General features: G+C 36.1%; 3 protein-coding genes and 1 long non-coding RNA gene across 5 annotated transcripts; 1 reads left to right on the top strand and 3 right to left on the bottom strand.

Moving 5' to 3' along the window:
* Positions 1–663: 663 nt before the first annotated feature.
* On the bottom strand, positions 664–3,264 carry LOC310737313. The gene is made up of 3 exons (XR_014536799.1): positions 3,128–3,264; positions 2,949–3,017; positions 664–796 (listed from the first exon to the last, which is right to left on the bottom strand). It is a non-coding gene; the product is annotated as an uncharacterized lncRNA (long non-coding RNA).
* Positions 3,265–3,641: 377 nt separating this feature from the next.
* isg20l2 (interferon stimulated exonuclease gene 20-like 2) lies at positions 3,642–6,731 on the bottom strand. The gene is made up of 4 exons (XM_083561277.1): positions 6,624–6,731; positions 4,639–5,338; positions 4,342–4,542; positions 3,642–4,009 (listed from the first exon to the last, which is right to left on the bottom strand). Exons 2-4 carry the CDS (start codon positions 5,233–5,235, stop codon positions 3,899–3,901), a joined length of 909 nt encoding a protein of 302 aa, XP_083417403.1. The 5' UTR covers positions 5,236–5,338; positions 6,624–6,731; the 3' UTR covers positions 3,642–3,898.
* Positions 6,732–6,792: 61 nt separating this feature from the next.
* On the top strand, positions 6,793–11,765 carry mettl25b (methyltransferase like 25B). The gene is made up of 8 exons (XM_083561043.1): positions 6,793–7,056; positions 7,204–7,322; positions 7,795–8,005; positions 8,099–8,161; positions 8,509–8,643; positions 8,740–9,611; positions 10,368–10,552; positions 10,765–11,765. Exons 1-8 carry the CDS (start codon positions 6,955–6,957, stop codon positions 10,863–10,865), a joined length of 1,788 nt encoding a protein of 595 aa, XP_083417169.1. The 5' UTR covers positions 6,793–6,954; the 3' UTR covers positions 10,866–11,765.
* Positions 11,766–11,900: 135 nt separating this feature from the next.
* LOC310737188 (protein S100-A1-like) lies at positions 11,901–14,260 on the bottom strand. 2 transcript variants are annotated; one of them, XM_083561394.1, is made up of 4 exons: positions 14,090–14,154; positions 13,603–13,669; positions 12,358–12,516; positions 11,901–12,175 (listed from the first exon to the last, which is right to left on the bottom strand). In XM_083561394.1, the coding sequence occupies exons 3-4, from the start codon at positions 12,496–12,498 to the stop codon at positions 12,026–12,028; spliced, it is 291 nt and encodes a 96-aa protein (XP_083417520.1). In that variant the 5' UTR covers positions 12,499–12,516; positions 13,603–13,669; positions 14,090–14,154; the 3' UTR covers positions 11,901–12,025. The 2 variants fall into 2 exon arrangements, with proteins under 2 accessions (XP_083417520.1, XP_083417519.1); XM_083561393.1 differs by lacking the exon at positions 13,603–13,669 and having other exon boundaries at positions 14,090–14,260.
* Between the last annotated feature and the right edge of the window lie 844 nt (positions 14,261–15,104).

The raw sequence follows: 15,104 nt of genomic DNA, 5'->3' as shown, positions 1-15,104 counted from the left end.
AATGTAGTCCATTCCAGCACCTGCAATGTGACAATGTCCCTGTTGATCCTCAATAATGATACCCATCCCCCCCCAAAAAAAAAATATTATTATTAAAATATTATTCTGTAATATGCATTTGTAATTTTGGTAAAAAGCAGAATATATGCAAAACATAAGTGCAGCAAATATCAAGTAAATAAGCAAATCTGAATGCAACAAATTACAATGCAAATGCGTTACAACCTGATAACCAGATAAGCAGCATGGAATTAAGTTTTACATTGCCGTTGAAGCTTAAAAAAGCATTCTATTAAGGATTTCTATGACAATGAGTGGTAATTATTATATTAGTCATTCTATCCAGGATTGCAACGGGCTATAGAGAGACACAAAACCTGCAAACTGTCTAACACATCAAGTTAATACAAGGCAAAATCAGTTAGTTTCATAAAATCACACAAACCCTGACCATTACATCTACATGTAAAAAGCATGTACATATGTGTCATCACCTAAAAAAATAACAATTTAACAGCCATCTTCAGTACAGGGAAACAGAAGCCAGTCATCCATTGATCTGTATGTAATTCACATCTATGCTGATGCCCAGCAGCTGACTCATTTGTGATTCAAGTCGGCAAACATGGAAAAAAGAAATCCATTCGGGATTCATGTCTGTGGCAACAGAGGAACTGAGGTATCTAGTGGCAAATAGAATGAATGAGAGCAAAGCGAATCTGCTTGGCTGCAGCTGGGTTGTCCCAAAGAGGAAGAGGAGGGTGAATACAGCTTTGTATCCTTAATCTTGCAGCCACTGCAAGACACTAGAAGAATTTAACATATAGGTTAGGCAGAGAAGGCAGAAGGGCTAACAGCACAGGGAAGCTTTCTTGCCAGGAGTGTTCTTAACTGGGCTCAGCAGCCAGTTTCTTACTCAAGAGATCACACTTTGAAGGTGGGGAAAAAAATGAGTATTAAACCACGTTTAAAAATAAATAAATAAATAAAATAAAAGAATTATATATATATATATATATATATATATATATATATATATATATATATATATATATATATATATTCATTCATTTTCTCCTGCTTATCCGTAAATCAGGTCACGGGGGCAGCAGTCTATGCAGGCCCCCGCCTTCGAATGCTGCCCAATCCTCACAGCACCGTCCCTTACGGTCCCTCCTACAGGTGGTGAGCCCACGGGAAGGCGGCCCCACGTCACTCCGACGTCACGGACCTTGATATTTCCCTCGTAAGGGACCCCCGGAGCATAGAGGGTTAAGGGCCTTGCTCAAGGGCCCAAGAGTGGCAGCCTGGCGATACCGGGGCTTGAACCCCAGACCTTCCGATCGGCAACCCAGCCCCTTAACTGCTGTAGTTTGACTGAGTGCTGTTTTTTTTTTTAAAAACGTGGTTTAATACTTATTTTTCCCCCAACCATCAAAGTGTGATCTCTTGAGTAAGAAACTGGCTGCTGAACCCAGTTTTTAATATATATATATATATATATATATATATATATATATATATATATATATATATATATATAAATAAATAAATATAATAATTGGGAGTGGCACAGTAAGAGGTTACAGTTCCAGGGTCCCTGGTGAAGATCCTGAACTCAAGCTACTGTTTATCCAAAGTTGGATCATGTTTCCACCAGTGGTTTTCTGTGTTCTCCAGTATTTTCTTCCATTTCTCAAAAACATGCATGTAGATGGATTGCTAAAGTAAATTGCCCCCAGTTGCGCACGTTATGTATAAATGTGTAAGTGCAGTGTGCTGCCATGGACTAGCATCCCATCATTGTTCACAAATGATACAGGAGCTGTAATTTTAGCAAATTTCTTCTTACAATTTAAATGCATGACTTATTAAGAAGTTGAACCACTAATTTGTATCTTGCACATCTTTAATTTTTGGAAGAAACAATGCCCAAACCATTATTAATGCTCCAGCACACTTTACAGTTGGAATTATACATTGTGGTATTGTGGCATTGAGTGTTCAGCAGGCGTCCACTAAACCCATACTTTTCCTATACCCTGCAGCAGAATGAAGCATTAGACCATTCATCAGTCCAGAAAAAGTATTTCCAATAGTTCAGTCGTAAAGATTTACACCATTCTGCTGTACATTTGGAAGTGTGCATGTTGATTTTAGGCTTCTGGGCAGCTGCTTAGCCATGGAAACCAATGTTGCTTAAATCCCAATGAACAGTTATTGCACTGATGGTGCTTGCACAAGCTGTTTGGAATGGATTCAGACTTTGCATTTTGAAACAGCAACCCTGCTCATGACCAATTTGTGGCCAAATTGTAATTATTTACACATCATTTAAAATAAGAAAGATTAATGATTATTGTTTCCCACACTACGATGGTCCCATGGTTAAAGTTACAGAGCTCCTTATTCTATTGCTAATATTTTTTTAAACATCTACGTTTACAAATTATCTTTAGTTGGATTACTATTTAATTTCTACTAGATATTCAATGTAATTTAAACTTTGTCCAAGCAATGTATTTGATAAAAGATCAATTATTATAAAGAAATGCTGATATTAATGGTGTCTTTGCTGGTGAACAGTATTCTACTCAAGGGGACTTTAGAAAAACAGCATGGTCTGTTTTAAAACCACAACACAACATTAGAACGGTTTAAACGTTAAGTATAAATTAATTTATAGTGTCCAACTTATCATTAAGTAGGAATGTCAACAAACTAGTAATAGCATAATCTCCTCAAAATTACTAATTACTATTTTTTTTTTTTTATTTAAAATTTTGTTCATTTCAGGCAGTTACCAGACTACACATCTGCACACCATTCAGATGGGTGCATTGGTAAAAATAGGTACGTCTAACTGGTAACCTTTCCATCAGCCCTTGCTTTTTCCAAACCACTAGGAAAGTATGAACTCGGATCAAACGTGTCTAGCTTTTGCATACCACGTCCACAGTTGTGTCTGCCATCACCTTCCAGCAAGACTGAGTTTTCCAGCCAAAATCATGCGATTCCTTTGAAAGAAATATGATATGATCTTCATATAATCTCTATACAAACTCAGTGACATTAAACACATGATCCAGTTATTACCTCTTGTAATGGCTTGGCAAGTAAAACTTACAATTTGAATGTATGCGGAAATAAAACGCTGAACAGCCCTTTCTTTTTGACCACCCTAAATAGATGGCCAATAGCTGACTCAGACGCCTGCTTGCCAACTATGAAGAATAGTTTGGTGACTGCAAACTACACAAGCTGACTGTTAACCAAATATCAAAGCAGAAAGTCAGTGATACATAGTGTAGAATAAATAAGTAAATATTGTATGAATAAGATTTGAGGGCAGGAGAGCTGATTGATGATCCACTGAAGGAGTGGTGATGAAGGTGACCTTGGATGAAGTCTACTCCTCCAGAACAGAATTTACAAGAGCAAAAAAATGCAAGCCACAGTCTTTAAAAAAAGATGTAGAGAGGGTGTGGAAACCAATCCACCCGAATGTTCCCAGACATGCTACCATCCTGCTTCCACACCAGCCCCTTTACCAGATGTAGCAACAACACATCTCCACCTCCTCCCCCAAGTTAAAATTTAAGCAAATTCAAACCATAGAATAAATTTGAAATCAAACTGAATATTTGCTAACCATTGAATTTTACTGTTTTTAAATTGCAAGTTCAATGTGTGGATTACCCAACAAATATGTCTTATAAACAACAGTCATTTGAAACAGGTCATAAAAAGAACCATAAAAATCTTTAAAACGGAAGGGTATTTTTGTCATTAAAACTAGGTAAAGCTTAGGTTTAAAGGCTAACATTTTACTTTGAATACACCAAACTTCAATTAAGTAGAAAACTTAGCACCACTCAGCAATTTTTTTTCTCTCTTTCTAGGAAGCAGTTTCTGAAGCCAAAGTCCTCTCCCATTCCACTGCTACTGTTTTATAAAGCTCCATGGTGGCTTTTGCATCTTCTACTGAAGAGTGGCCCTTCTTTCCCATCTGAGGAAAAAAGAATGAATTTTTTAATGCATAATTGAAACAACTTTGTTTATACATACGATGGGATGCTGAGAGCCATATGTATAGTTTTGAATTGAAGTGAAAATGGTCAAATTCCGGTTAGCTGAATTGCATCGTTCATTTAGATGGACAGAATTAACTACATTTATTAAATTAGTGCAAAAATATAGCATGTAGAAAACTGCCAAAACTACAAAGACCCATCAGTAGCTGAGGTAATAAAAAACTAAATATCCATGAAACTGACAATGATTTGATTATAATTAATGGTCAGATTTTTAACATAATGTTTCCTTTAATGTCTGACGAACCTGTATATCCCTGTTTAATAGAACTTTTGAGAGGGTCTTCAGAGAGGCAGGTTGGTTCTCTGGCAGACCAGCTTTCTCATTCAAGGTGGGAATTCTTGAGGTGTCTCGCATGAGGTGGGCAGGATGAGAATAATGCAAAACCTTGAAATCATTCTGGACAGCATGACCCACGACCACTTTCCCTGTGAGGATCTTTATAATCTGTGGGCAGAAGTGCAGCTGGAATTACTTTTCTGCAGATTAACACAAATTTAAGAGGAATAAAGTGTACTGCAGTTCGGAGAAGTTTTACTTCACCTCTCGCTGGGCTTGTTTAAAAGGTGTTGCATTTTTTAGGTCTTGCCATCTCACACCACTCCAGCGAGTGCGAAGATCTGTGACTGGATTAACAGGCTTGATGAACTTGTCATAAATTACATCCCCATAATAAGAGACTATGCTGCAGCGTGCCAGCTCACTGCAATGACCTTTAGGCCCAGTGCCTACCATCTCACAGTCTAGGGCTACATATTTCAGTGGATTGTGCAGTACTAAACTGGATGGTGCTTTAGATGTTGACTTTGAAGCCACTGCGAATTCCTTGACTGTTGCCGGGTTTCCATGATGGGCTTCTGTGGAATTGGAGGGATTTGTGGATTCAGGCCGTAGAGTAGTAAATTTGGGGAAAACAACAACCCCTTGTGAATGGTCCTTTGTTTTCCGATGCAAGTTCTGTTTTTTGTATTCTCCTTTTTGACTCTCGTTGGTGTTTTGCTTTTTATTCAGAAAACCCCTACGCTCCAGGTAGCGCCTCCTCTTAATAAAATGTTTGTGTCTGGCATTTCCACTCACTTTCTCCTTTTGCTCATTATTGTCAGGGCTACTTAAGTTTAAGTTCAGAGTAATTTCTGACATACTTCAAGAAAACAAATGTTCCATAGGAATAACTGCAATGCTTCAAGATGATCTCTTCATTACAGTCCAGTAGTGATGTTTAGCTGTACTGCGTATTCAATCCCTGTATTTTGAAAAAAAGTGCAAACCATTAATGATACACTTGGGCTATTTTAGACCAGACTGTAGAAAGCTAGTTTAAGTATATTGTTTCTATGTCAACTGGAAGTCTTCGATGGATATATTTGGTGTGTAGAACAGCAAGAATCTCTATACACTAATATTACTGATACGACAATGCTCGGACACAAACATTTGATACAAGGTGATACAATGCCACATAAGCCTAGATTAAATTAGATTAGATTCAACTTTATTGTCATTACACATGAACAAGGCAACGAAATGCAGTTTGGGTCTAACCAGAGTGCAATAGCAGCAAGTGCAGGATATACAGTGTTTACAAGATTAACATACATTAAATAAAACGGTATTATAGGACTATAAGCAGTAATTTACAGATGTGTATGTAGTGTAAGACTAGTGTACAAAGCCTAGTGTACATTGGTATACTTATAAGATAACAGTACAGTGATTAGGACATATTTTACAACTAATAACAAAGTATAGCAAGCTGCAAACTGTGCACTGTGAAAATGTCAATAGGAGGAGCCTGATCATTTCTTTTTTAAACCATTTGAACAGTATCTCTGACAGAAGGCTGCCAGACTGAGTGTGTTAGTACTATTAGGAAGATTTAACATTTAAATGACATCCATGCCCAAAACAAATGTATTCTGCAATTTGAAGTGACATGTGGATGCAGTCACACGTGAGAACACTTCATCTTTGAGCCCCCTAGAAATGTGCACTTGCTTTGCTCGCTGTCTACAATTATGTTTAAACCCTTTTTTCTTTAAATAAACACATTGAACATTGTTGTATCTAGCCCAATATCTTTGTTGCCCTTATATGTACAAAAATAAGCAATAGGTTTTTTTTACAAGATTTTAAAATTTTAGTAAGTAATTAAAATCCAAAGTATTGAACTTTTTCCAGATGCACATGTTCATGCCCCGGCATGGTGCTTTCAGAGAACAGTGTCATGATTGTTCATTTATTAACGCCAATTATTAATTACAAGAAAATCTATATCTAATGACCTAGATTTAAAGATCATCTCGCGACCAAGTAGTTACATTAAAACCCCTAAACTAAACTAAACAAAGCAAGCACAGGCACGACAATGCCAAGTTTTAAAGAAACAATCGTGTGTGATTGTATCTCTCAGACTAACTTTTTTTTTATCCGTGTAGGTTTGTTCTGAGAGATGATACACCGCACTTTCATTTAACCTCTAAATACATACATACAATTCGACGGTAAGTTGTTAAAAACGAACACAATACCTTCCATGTGCACGAGACAAGTTGAATACACTTCCGGGTTAGAGGACAGGCTTTCCTCATAGACCGAATCCCAAACGAGCTCTTACTCCCTCTACAGGTGCACTACATGGAGCATACAATAACAGCTTTTACACCCTATACAGTGTACATAATTAAGCCAGTAAGGCGCGATATGGGATTGAACCAGAACAGCTGTCGCTACTAGTAATGTGGTTGCAAGACTTCAATAGCTCTCTGAGAGCAAAAGAATTAATGAAAATATAATAATAAAAAAAAAACAAGAATGATGATGATGATGCGGTGATGTGGTTTATCAGAACGAGGTGTGAAAATGTTTTCGGTTACACTTTCAGAGCAGCAGCAGAAGAACTTGGCGAAGAACCTTGTGTCATTCCTTTCGAGATATAAACACATATCCGACTCTTATATTATTGTAATTATTACCCTTTCTTTTCCCTGCTTTATTAAAACTAAGAGTTTTTATTTTATTTTCCTTCTTCGTCCACTTCGGTTTGTAGTGGGACCAGGCTGCTGGTAAAGCTGTACAATCCGTCCAATTTATTGTGTTATTTATTACCAGGAGTTTTTCAGTGAGAACCTGTGGGAGACACTGCCTGAAGAATGGCGGAAAGCTTTACAAGATTTATCACCACCTCAGGTAGCAAATCTGCTGCTGGACAGAGAGACCAAGAACAGAGTGTAAGTGTGTGTGTGTGTGTGTGTGTGTGTGTATATATATATATATATATATATATATATATATATATATATATATATATATATATGTGTATATGTATATATGTGTATATGTATATATGTGTGTGTGTATATATATATATATATATATATATATATATATATATATATATATATATATATATATATTAATAAATAAATATATAAAGAGTAGTTATAATGCATAGTAGTTTAATATTATAGATGGGTCTGTTCAATATAATACAAGAATCCTGTGTATTGACTTTTCAAAATGTAATATCAGAATTCATATTATATCATATTTTATATCTCCTTTTTAATATTGTGACCAGCCATCTATGATTGCTAAACAATTGTCAATTTAGTTGCATCTGAGTTCAAATAGAACATTAACTATACATTTAATATATTAATATACATTAAATATTATATACATTTTAATATTTTTTTTAAGCTACCCTTCTGTGTGGCCTCTGTCTTTACTGGCACTACGGGCCACGGCTCACACACTGGCATTTCCTCGGATGTCTCCAGCCACCTGCTCCAAGGACACAGTAAAACCAGATGAGTTTGATTCAAACAGCAGTCAAAGCTCCCTGCTTGGTCATATATTTCGCAAACATGTGAAACCCAAGAAACAACATGAGATTCGTAAACTTGGCATGGTATGTTAGGCTCCAATAGATATTTGACAATAAGTATGTTTATTCTCACGTGTTTAATGAACATAAAAATTAAATCTTACCTCTTTATTCCAGTTGGTGAAGCAGCTTTGTGACCAGACAGGATGTAGCAGTGTGGTTGATGTTGGATCTGGACAGGTAAATCTTTTGTCCCTTTCTGGTTGATTTCAATTTTGATTTATACTGAGTGAAATTTGAATGCTTACCAAATATCCGAGCCAAGGCTTGTAGAAAATCGAGTGTCACTGTCAAGTCTCGAAGTCCCACACCACAATTATGGTGTGGAAGAGGCTGAGAATAGTCATAGAAAATAAAGTTTTAATTTTTATTTTTGACAGTCATGTTTTCAGAGCAATTTAGCTAATGGTTAAAAGGGGTGGTGTTTATCGTTTATTGATTGTGTCAGTATGGTCCCCCAGATTAATGACAGTATGACCAAAAAAACAAATGCCACAGGTTCTAAATATCTTATTTCATCATCACAGGGCCATTTGACCCGTTTTCTGTCATTTGGGCTTGGTTTAGACGTAACTGCTATTGAAGCTGATCCCAATCTAGTTTCCATGGCTTCTAAATTTGATGGTGAGCTCCTGTTAACCCTGGCCAAAGAGACTCGAAAGGTATGTTTTAATCAGCACTTAATGTTTGGTCAGTAAACAGAGGGAAATAAATACTCAGTGGCTGCATGTGTACATTTTTTTTGTGCTTTTTTTTAGACAGGCATCACTCAAACAATACCCGATCCTGTACCCCGGCACTTAGTTGGCTGGGTCAAACCCAGAGACACATGGGAGACTTTCCTTCAGCAGCTGGAGAAGATGGAGAAAAACCATGCGAGCTACACAGGCACGGCAGGACCATGTAAAAAGAGACAGCGGGTATCGATGACATCAGGCAAGGAATGTGAGCTTGAAACGGAGCTTGTTTGTGAAAGCCAGCAATCGTGCACAGGGGAATGCAATTTCGTAGCGTTCGCTGATAAGAATCCAGCTAAGTCTGTTCTTCAGCAACATAAAAGAGAAAGCACTGAGCGTGTAGCTCTGTCAGACAATGTTATGGCAGAACATCACCTTAAAGCTGGTTTGGAATGGACTTCATCCATGCATTTGGAGGACTCTTCTAGTATTAAAGAACCTTTGAGCTTAGATTTTGTACTAACTGGACTTCATGCTTGTGGGGATCTTAGTGCTACTCTTCTCCGCCATTTTGCTAACTGTCCCTATGTTCGGGGAATCACCTCTGTTGCATGCTGCTATATGAAAATCACTACCAAAGAGAACTCCACACCTCCGGGAGTCATCCTTCCCTCTCAGACTGATAACACAAATGAAGAACCGCAGTTAGAATATGGCTACCCAATGAGCGAGTGGGTGCGAGAATTGCCCGGACACATGCTATCCTATAAGGCCCGTGAAGGAGCGTGCCATGCAGTCGAGGACTATCTCCATAGGTTGAGAGATGAGAGTATGTTGCTAAAAACACACTGCTACAGAGCAACCCTGGAGTGCATCATCAGAGCAGAGAGGCCTCATCTACGCAGAGCAGGCATCCAGACCATTAAAAAAGCACATATGCTGTCTTTTGCAGAGTCAGTATCATTCCAACGTTCTTATTAACAATATAAGCTTGTGTACTACTAGCATGTCAAGAAGGTTGATCTGGTTTTATTACTTCTTCAGGATGGCAAAATTACTCTGATTCACGTCAGCAAAAATTCAGAACTTTGCATTTTAAAATTGGTGTCATTTGGTGTCAAAAATGCAAGAAAATAAATAAAAATGAATGCAATACACTTTTTATTATATTGATTAAATTAGGTAATCAATTAAATGGCACAATTAACATTAATTTAATGTAAAAATGTAATTAAATACAGGTGTACCAAACTGAAATATTGTACCGATAAATGTTGGTACGAATCCGTGTACCATTACACCCCTTATATGTATGCATTATTACAATAACTGCCTTGTCATGATGTAGATGCTAAAAATCTTTTTTATTTAGAAAGAAAGCCCAGGGATTACCCTACAGCCCTGTAGCTTCTACCTTATTCATTTTACAAAACAATTGCCTTACATAAATGTCTTTTTTACAATGTTTCTTTCTTCAACATGACTGCATTATTCATCTTCACAGTTGGCAGGTCCAAAAATGTCTACCAAGACAAGATTGTTTATCAGGAAAACTTATATACTTATTACTAAAATAACTTCATTTGCTAAACAAAAACTCAGCTTTGTCTTGAGTAAAATATGATTTTTAGGTGTATTTTAATACATGCATATTCTGTCTCTTCCACCCTTTGGAACAAAAGAGCTTATTGGTTTCTTTGTTTATATAGATATGCCCGTCTGGGGCTCTCCCGGGTTGGCTTGCCTGCCGACCTGACCTTTGACCCTGCCAGTGTGGAAAGCATGCTAGAGCAGCAGGGCAGAGTGGTGATATATTTCAGCCTGGCTTTGCTGCTGGCTCCAGTTGTGGAGGCTCTGGTTCTTCTGGACAGAATGCTCTTCCTGCAGGAAAGAGGTGAGCATTCTGGACAATAGAGCTTTATATAACTTGTTCAGAATAGCACATTCTTGGTTCTAATCATTGTTTATTAAAAATGTATGTTGAACAATTTCTCACTTTTTCCATATCTGATATAACTGCCTAGATGTCATACATAACCTTTTGAATTGATTTCTTCTGTGGATAAATTAATTTTATAGCTAATGTGTGATGAATTATATTGACAGGTTTTCAGAGCCAGCTCATTCCACTGTTTGATCCAGCATTTTCACCTCGAAACCTTGTGCTGGTGGCAGTGAAAAAAGATGCCAAAGAGGAAACACAGTAGAACAATTTCTGCAATTGCTGTCCAGAATCCCTAAAATGCTCAAAGTAGTAAACTAATGGAAATAAAGTATGTTTATTAAAGAAATTTAAATGTTGAAATGCAGTGTCTTAAATTTTAGCTTCCCTTTTAAACCTGCTTACATGCACTGCATTTGCTAATTGTACCATTTTAGGGTTTAAATCTTGATCTGTAACTTAATAAAAGAGCACAATCACTTAATGAGTGGAGGTGATTGTTTTAAACATTTACCTTTGTTCAGGATTAAGAACAAATCTTGACCAGAAAAGTGAAATCTCCCTCTACATGTATTCATGTATTAATTGATGTCTAAATTTCACCCGAGAGTCATGTTCGTTTTATTTTTATCAAGGTTTTAACGACATTTGTTTCCCTGTGTGGCTTTCATTGTGTTACCAAATATCTGACAAGCTGCAACAAAATAATCCTCACTGGCCCATTGACGAAATTGTATAGTTACCCGAGTGAATTTGTTACACAGGTTGTTTTACATTAATGCCTCTGATAATTACCAGGTTTGATACACAATTAACATACTGGGAGTACTTAAGCCTTTATGTGTGTATTCAGTTACATTAGAACTGCTGAGTGGGTGGCCTTTGACTAGCGTGCCCTGCCTGAGACCAAATAGTATTAATGAAGGTATCAGAGCTCAGGATCTCTGGTGCAGTTCATAAAACATTTAGAACGGCACATATATGAACCTACTGTAACATTTTAGGTAGAATCAAAGATGGAATCTGTTCCAGGCACTTAATATCATGCTGAAATTTTTGTTATCTATAAATGATGTACATTGTGCATGATATCTATAAATGATGTACATTGTATGTGTATATGTCTATGATAATTATTTAGTAAATAAATACACACTGTCCATCATGCTAGTACTGTACATTGTACATATCAGGTTTTATTTATTTGCTGTGTTTTAAGTAAAATCCATGTTTGCACATTTATTTGGTGGATAATGTAAAACTTAGACTAATGTAAAAAAAAAAAAGAAAATAGTACAAGTACACAAATGTAAATCTTTTTATAAGTAACAAATAATAACCAATACTGTTACACACACACACACATTTAAATTATATTATCGCACAGAATAGGAAAGAGAAAGATCCAGATAACATAAATAGACATCAGTTTTTCATGCATTCAACAAAGAAGTCATTACATGCAACCGTCAGGGCTGCCACCAGAATTACAAATTCGTGGAAGTCCACCTCCCCGTCTCGGTTCTGATCGAGATCGTTTATTATCTTCTCCACAACTAGTGGATCTTTGCTTGCCTAGAATAAAAGTGTGCGAGTCAAACTTTTGAGACACTCCAGAATGAATTATGGTTGTTAAGACATTTATTGTAAATAATTTATTAAAAGACTGAAATAGAAACAAAACATCTGGTTAGTGTGATTCAGAGTAATAACTATCTTTCAATAAGCCAACAAAATTCTTTGAAAAATGTACTTACTGCTAAGAAAACACTTAGTTCCCCTTGTAGAAGACTCCTCAGTTCAGCTTTACTCAGTTTGTATTTGTCCCCTTCCTTGGAAGAATATGTGTGGAACACTTTGATAAGTGTCTCCATTGCATTTTCCAACTGAGATGCCATGATGTGTACACTGTCAATCTGCATAGAACAAAGGTTTAAAGGTCTAAAAAAATTAATTAGTCATTCCACATTACCTAATTATTTAGCCACATCAATGCGCCGTACAATTACATGTGACTCTTCAGGCCCAGGAACAGGGTTGATCTGCCAGAACTTTTTTTTTATTTTTATTTTTTTGTTTAACCTTTATTTAACCAGGTTAGTCTTATTGAGATATAGAATCTCTTTTTCAAGAGAGGCCTGGCCAAAATAGCAGATAAAAATTAAATCACACAATCACAAAACAAACAAAAACGCAAAAGACAACTCAAGTGCATTTCAATTTAAATAAAAGTGCCATTAATTAAAACATTTGCATGTGTGGATAGACTCATGTTCTATAGATTTAACATAATGTTTAAAATCATTTAAGGAAATTAGACACTGTAGCTTTAGTGATTTCTGTAGGTCATTCCAAGTTGAAGGTGCAAAAAACATAAAAGCCTTTTTGAACAACTCTGTCCTAGCTTGAGGAACATTTAATGAGAGAATTTTCTGGGACCGTAAACCATAAGTACTCTGTACAAAAGAAAGAAATTTGGATATGTAGCCTGGCAGCCTGCCTATAATACCCTTATATATAAAAAATATAAAGGTGAGTAAGCCGGCGATTTGACAGAGAGGGCAAATTCACTTTGGAGTAAAGTGTACAATGATACAATGATTTTAATCTTGTATGGCAAAAAAACAAACCCAACATGAGCAAAATTCATGTTTCTTTGGTTAAAGCTATATAACATTCCATTTGTTTAGAACCTATAAAAAGTCAGCTGTATTAATACTGTTTAACAAACAGAATAGACTTTGTTGAGGTAAGGTGATTCTTCCAAGGGAGCGACCTCTAAATGGAATGCAAGGAAATTAGAAAGGTATGAATATAATATTATTGTAATAATTATTACAATATCAAAAAATGGCCAAATATCTACTCTAAATACCTGATGTTCAGTGAAAATATGAAACAGTAATGCTTGTTTAAAAACAAAAAACTTGTTTAAAAAACTAGGTTTTTTTCAGGGTAACAGTCAGAATTGAAATTACTTGGGTAAGAAGTAAAGGACTTACTCTGTGTATTTTAAAGTCCGGAGGTCAAATAAAGTCTTTCGTAAAAATATATCCAAGCTGGTGTAGCCTAATTTCAACATAACAGAAATGACAGCGTTCACAAGTAGCATCTAGACATGGCTTTGACATTTATTAGTACAGTATATCAGTAAAACTGACAATAACAGTGCATCAGTACTATATAACCACTCAATTCACTTTAATTTGAGAAATACCTTAGTTGTACATTTTACTGTCTAGGCTAAATTATTATTAGTGTAGTAGTAGTACTAGAAGAGCATTATCATTTACACTATTAAATCCAAGATTACTGTGTATTACACTGTTGTATTTAGAAAAGAAGACCATTTATATCTACATACATTTATTTGTAACTAACTTTACTCTATTTCTGTGACTCTTCCATTTCAGACTGGTTAAACTACACCTAAGCAAACAATCTGGTCTATTCAATTACACTAACAAAACGAGAAATTAGTTATCTTACCGGGAAAGGGAAAGCTGCAGTTGACACCTGAGGAGATTCACTGTCTCCTCTTTCTAGAATCTCATGCATTAAATGGCAGCAGCTCACAGTGCACCTCTGCCTTGGCTCCTTATATGACTAGGCACCTCCTACTGCTGATCATTAAATACTTGAAAGAGCTGCATACCTGTATACTTAAATGTTTATAATAAATTGGATAAGTAGGCCATAGCTATACTCAAATAGCAAGGTCAGGTATTCGACACTAAAACAAACTGTAAATAGTAAATAAATTTTTTTTTAAGAATATTGCTGTGATGCATGTATAAAAATGATGTGAATATATATTTGAACTTTTCAAAATGAGATACTGTCTGATCTTCACTTCCTGGCCTTGCAAGTGACCTCACTTACACTTAATCACGTCATCTCATTTGTTCACTCATACACATCGAGCGCGATGAAGATTGTCCAGAAGGTGGGGCTATTGCCATTCAAGTAGCTTTTGTATGCAGTAGTCATTGGTGGAGGGAAAATTAGCATGAACCTACAAAAGTGGGAACTGAGGGATATAAATTTGCAATGTACAAATTAAAATTAATTCATCTCCTCCTCACCTTACAGGTTTATCTGTTTGCTGGTTAAATGACAATTTACTAATCATTTCTCAAAACATTTATCATTTTCAACCTACTGATATCCACTCACACCCCTGATTGAACTGTCACCATCGGGTTGGATGTTTTTGTGCCTAAAGATGGTGATTTATTGATGTTGGTTATACATGATCTGGTATGTCATTTGCCACCAATTTAACCAAACATCCTTGCCACAACACTGACTGAATTAAAATTACAAGACTAGTGCAGAAAAGCATTTTCTGCTTTAAAATGTGTTTTTAAATAATCCTACATTGTATTACAATTTATTTATTTATTTATTAATACAAAAAGTTAATGAGGGCTGGAACCCCAATGCGTTATTGCAGAAAAACACAACCTTAACTGTCAACCTTACCGAAGCCCTAAGCACTGGC

Source organism: Silurus aristotelis (genome assembly GCF_946808225.1).
Source record: "Silurus aristotelis genome assembly, chromosome: 1".
In the NCBI taxonomy this organism is placed as follows: domain Eukaryota; kingdom Metazoa; phylum Chordata; class Actinopteri; order Siluriformes; family Siluridae; genus Silurus; species Silurus aristotelis.
This window is presented reverse-complemented; position numbering and strand designations above follow the sequence as displayed.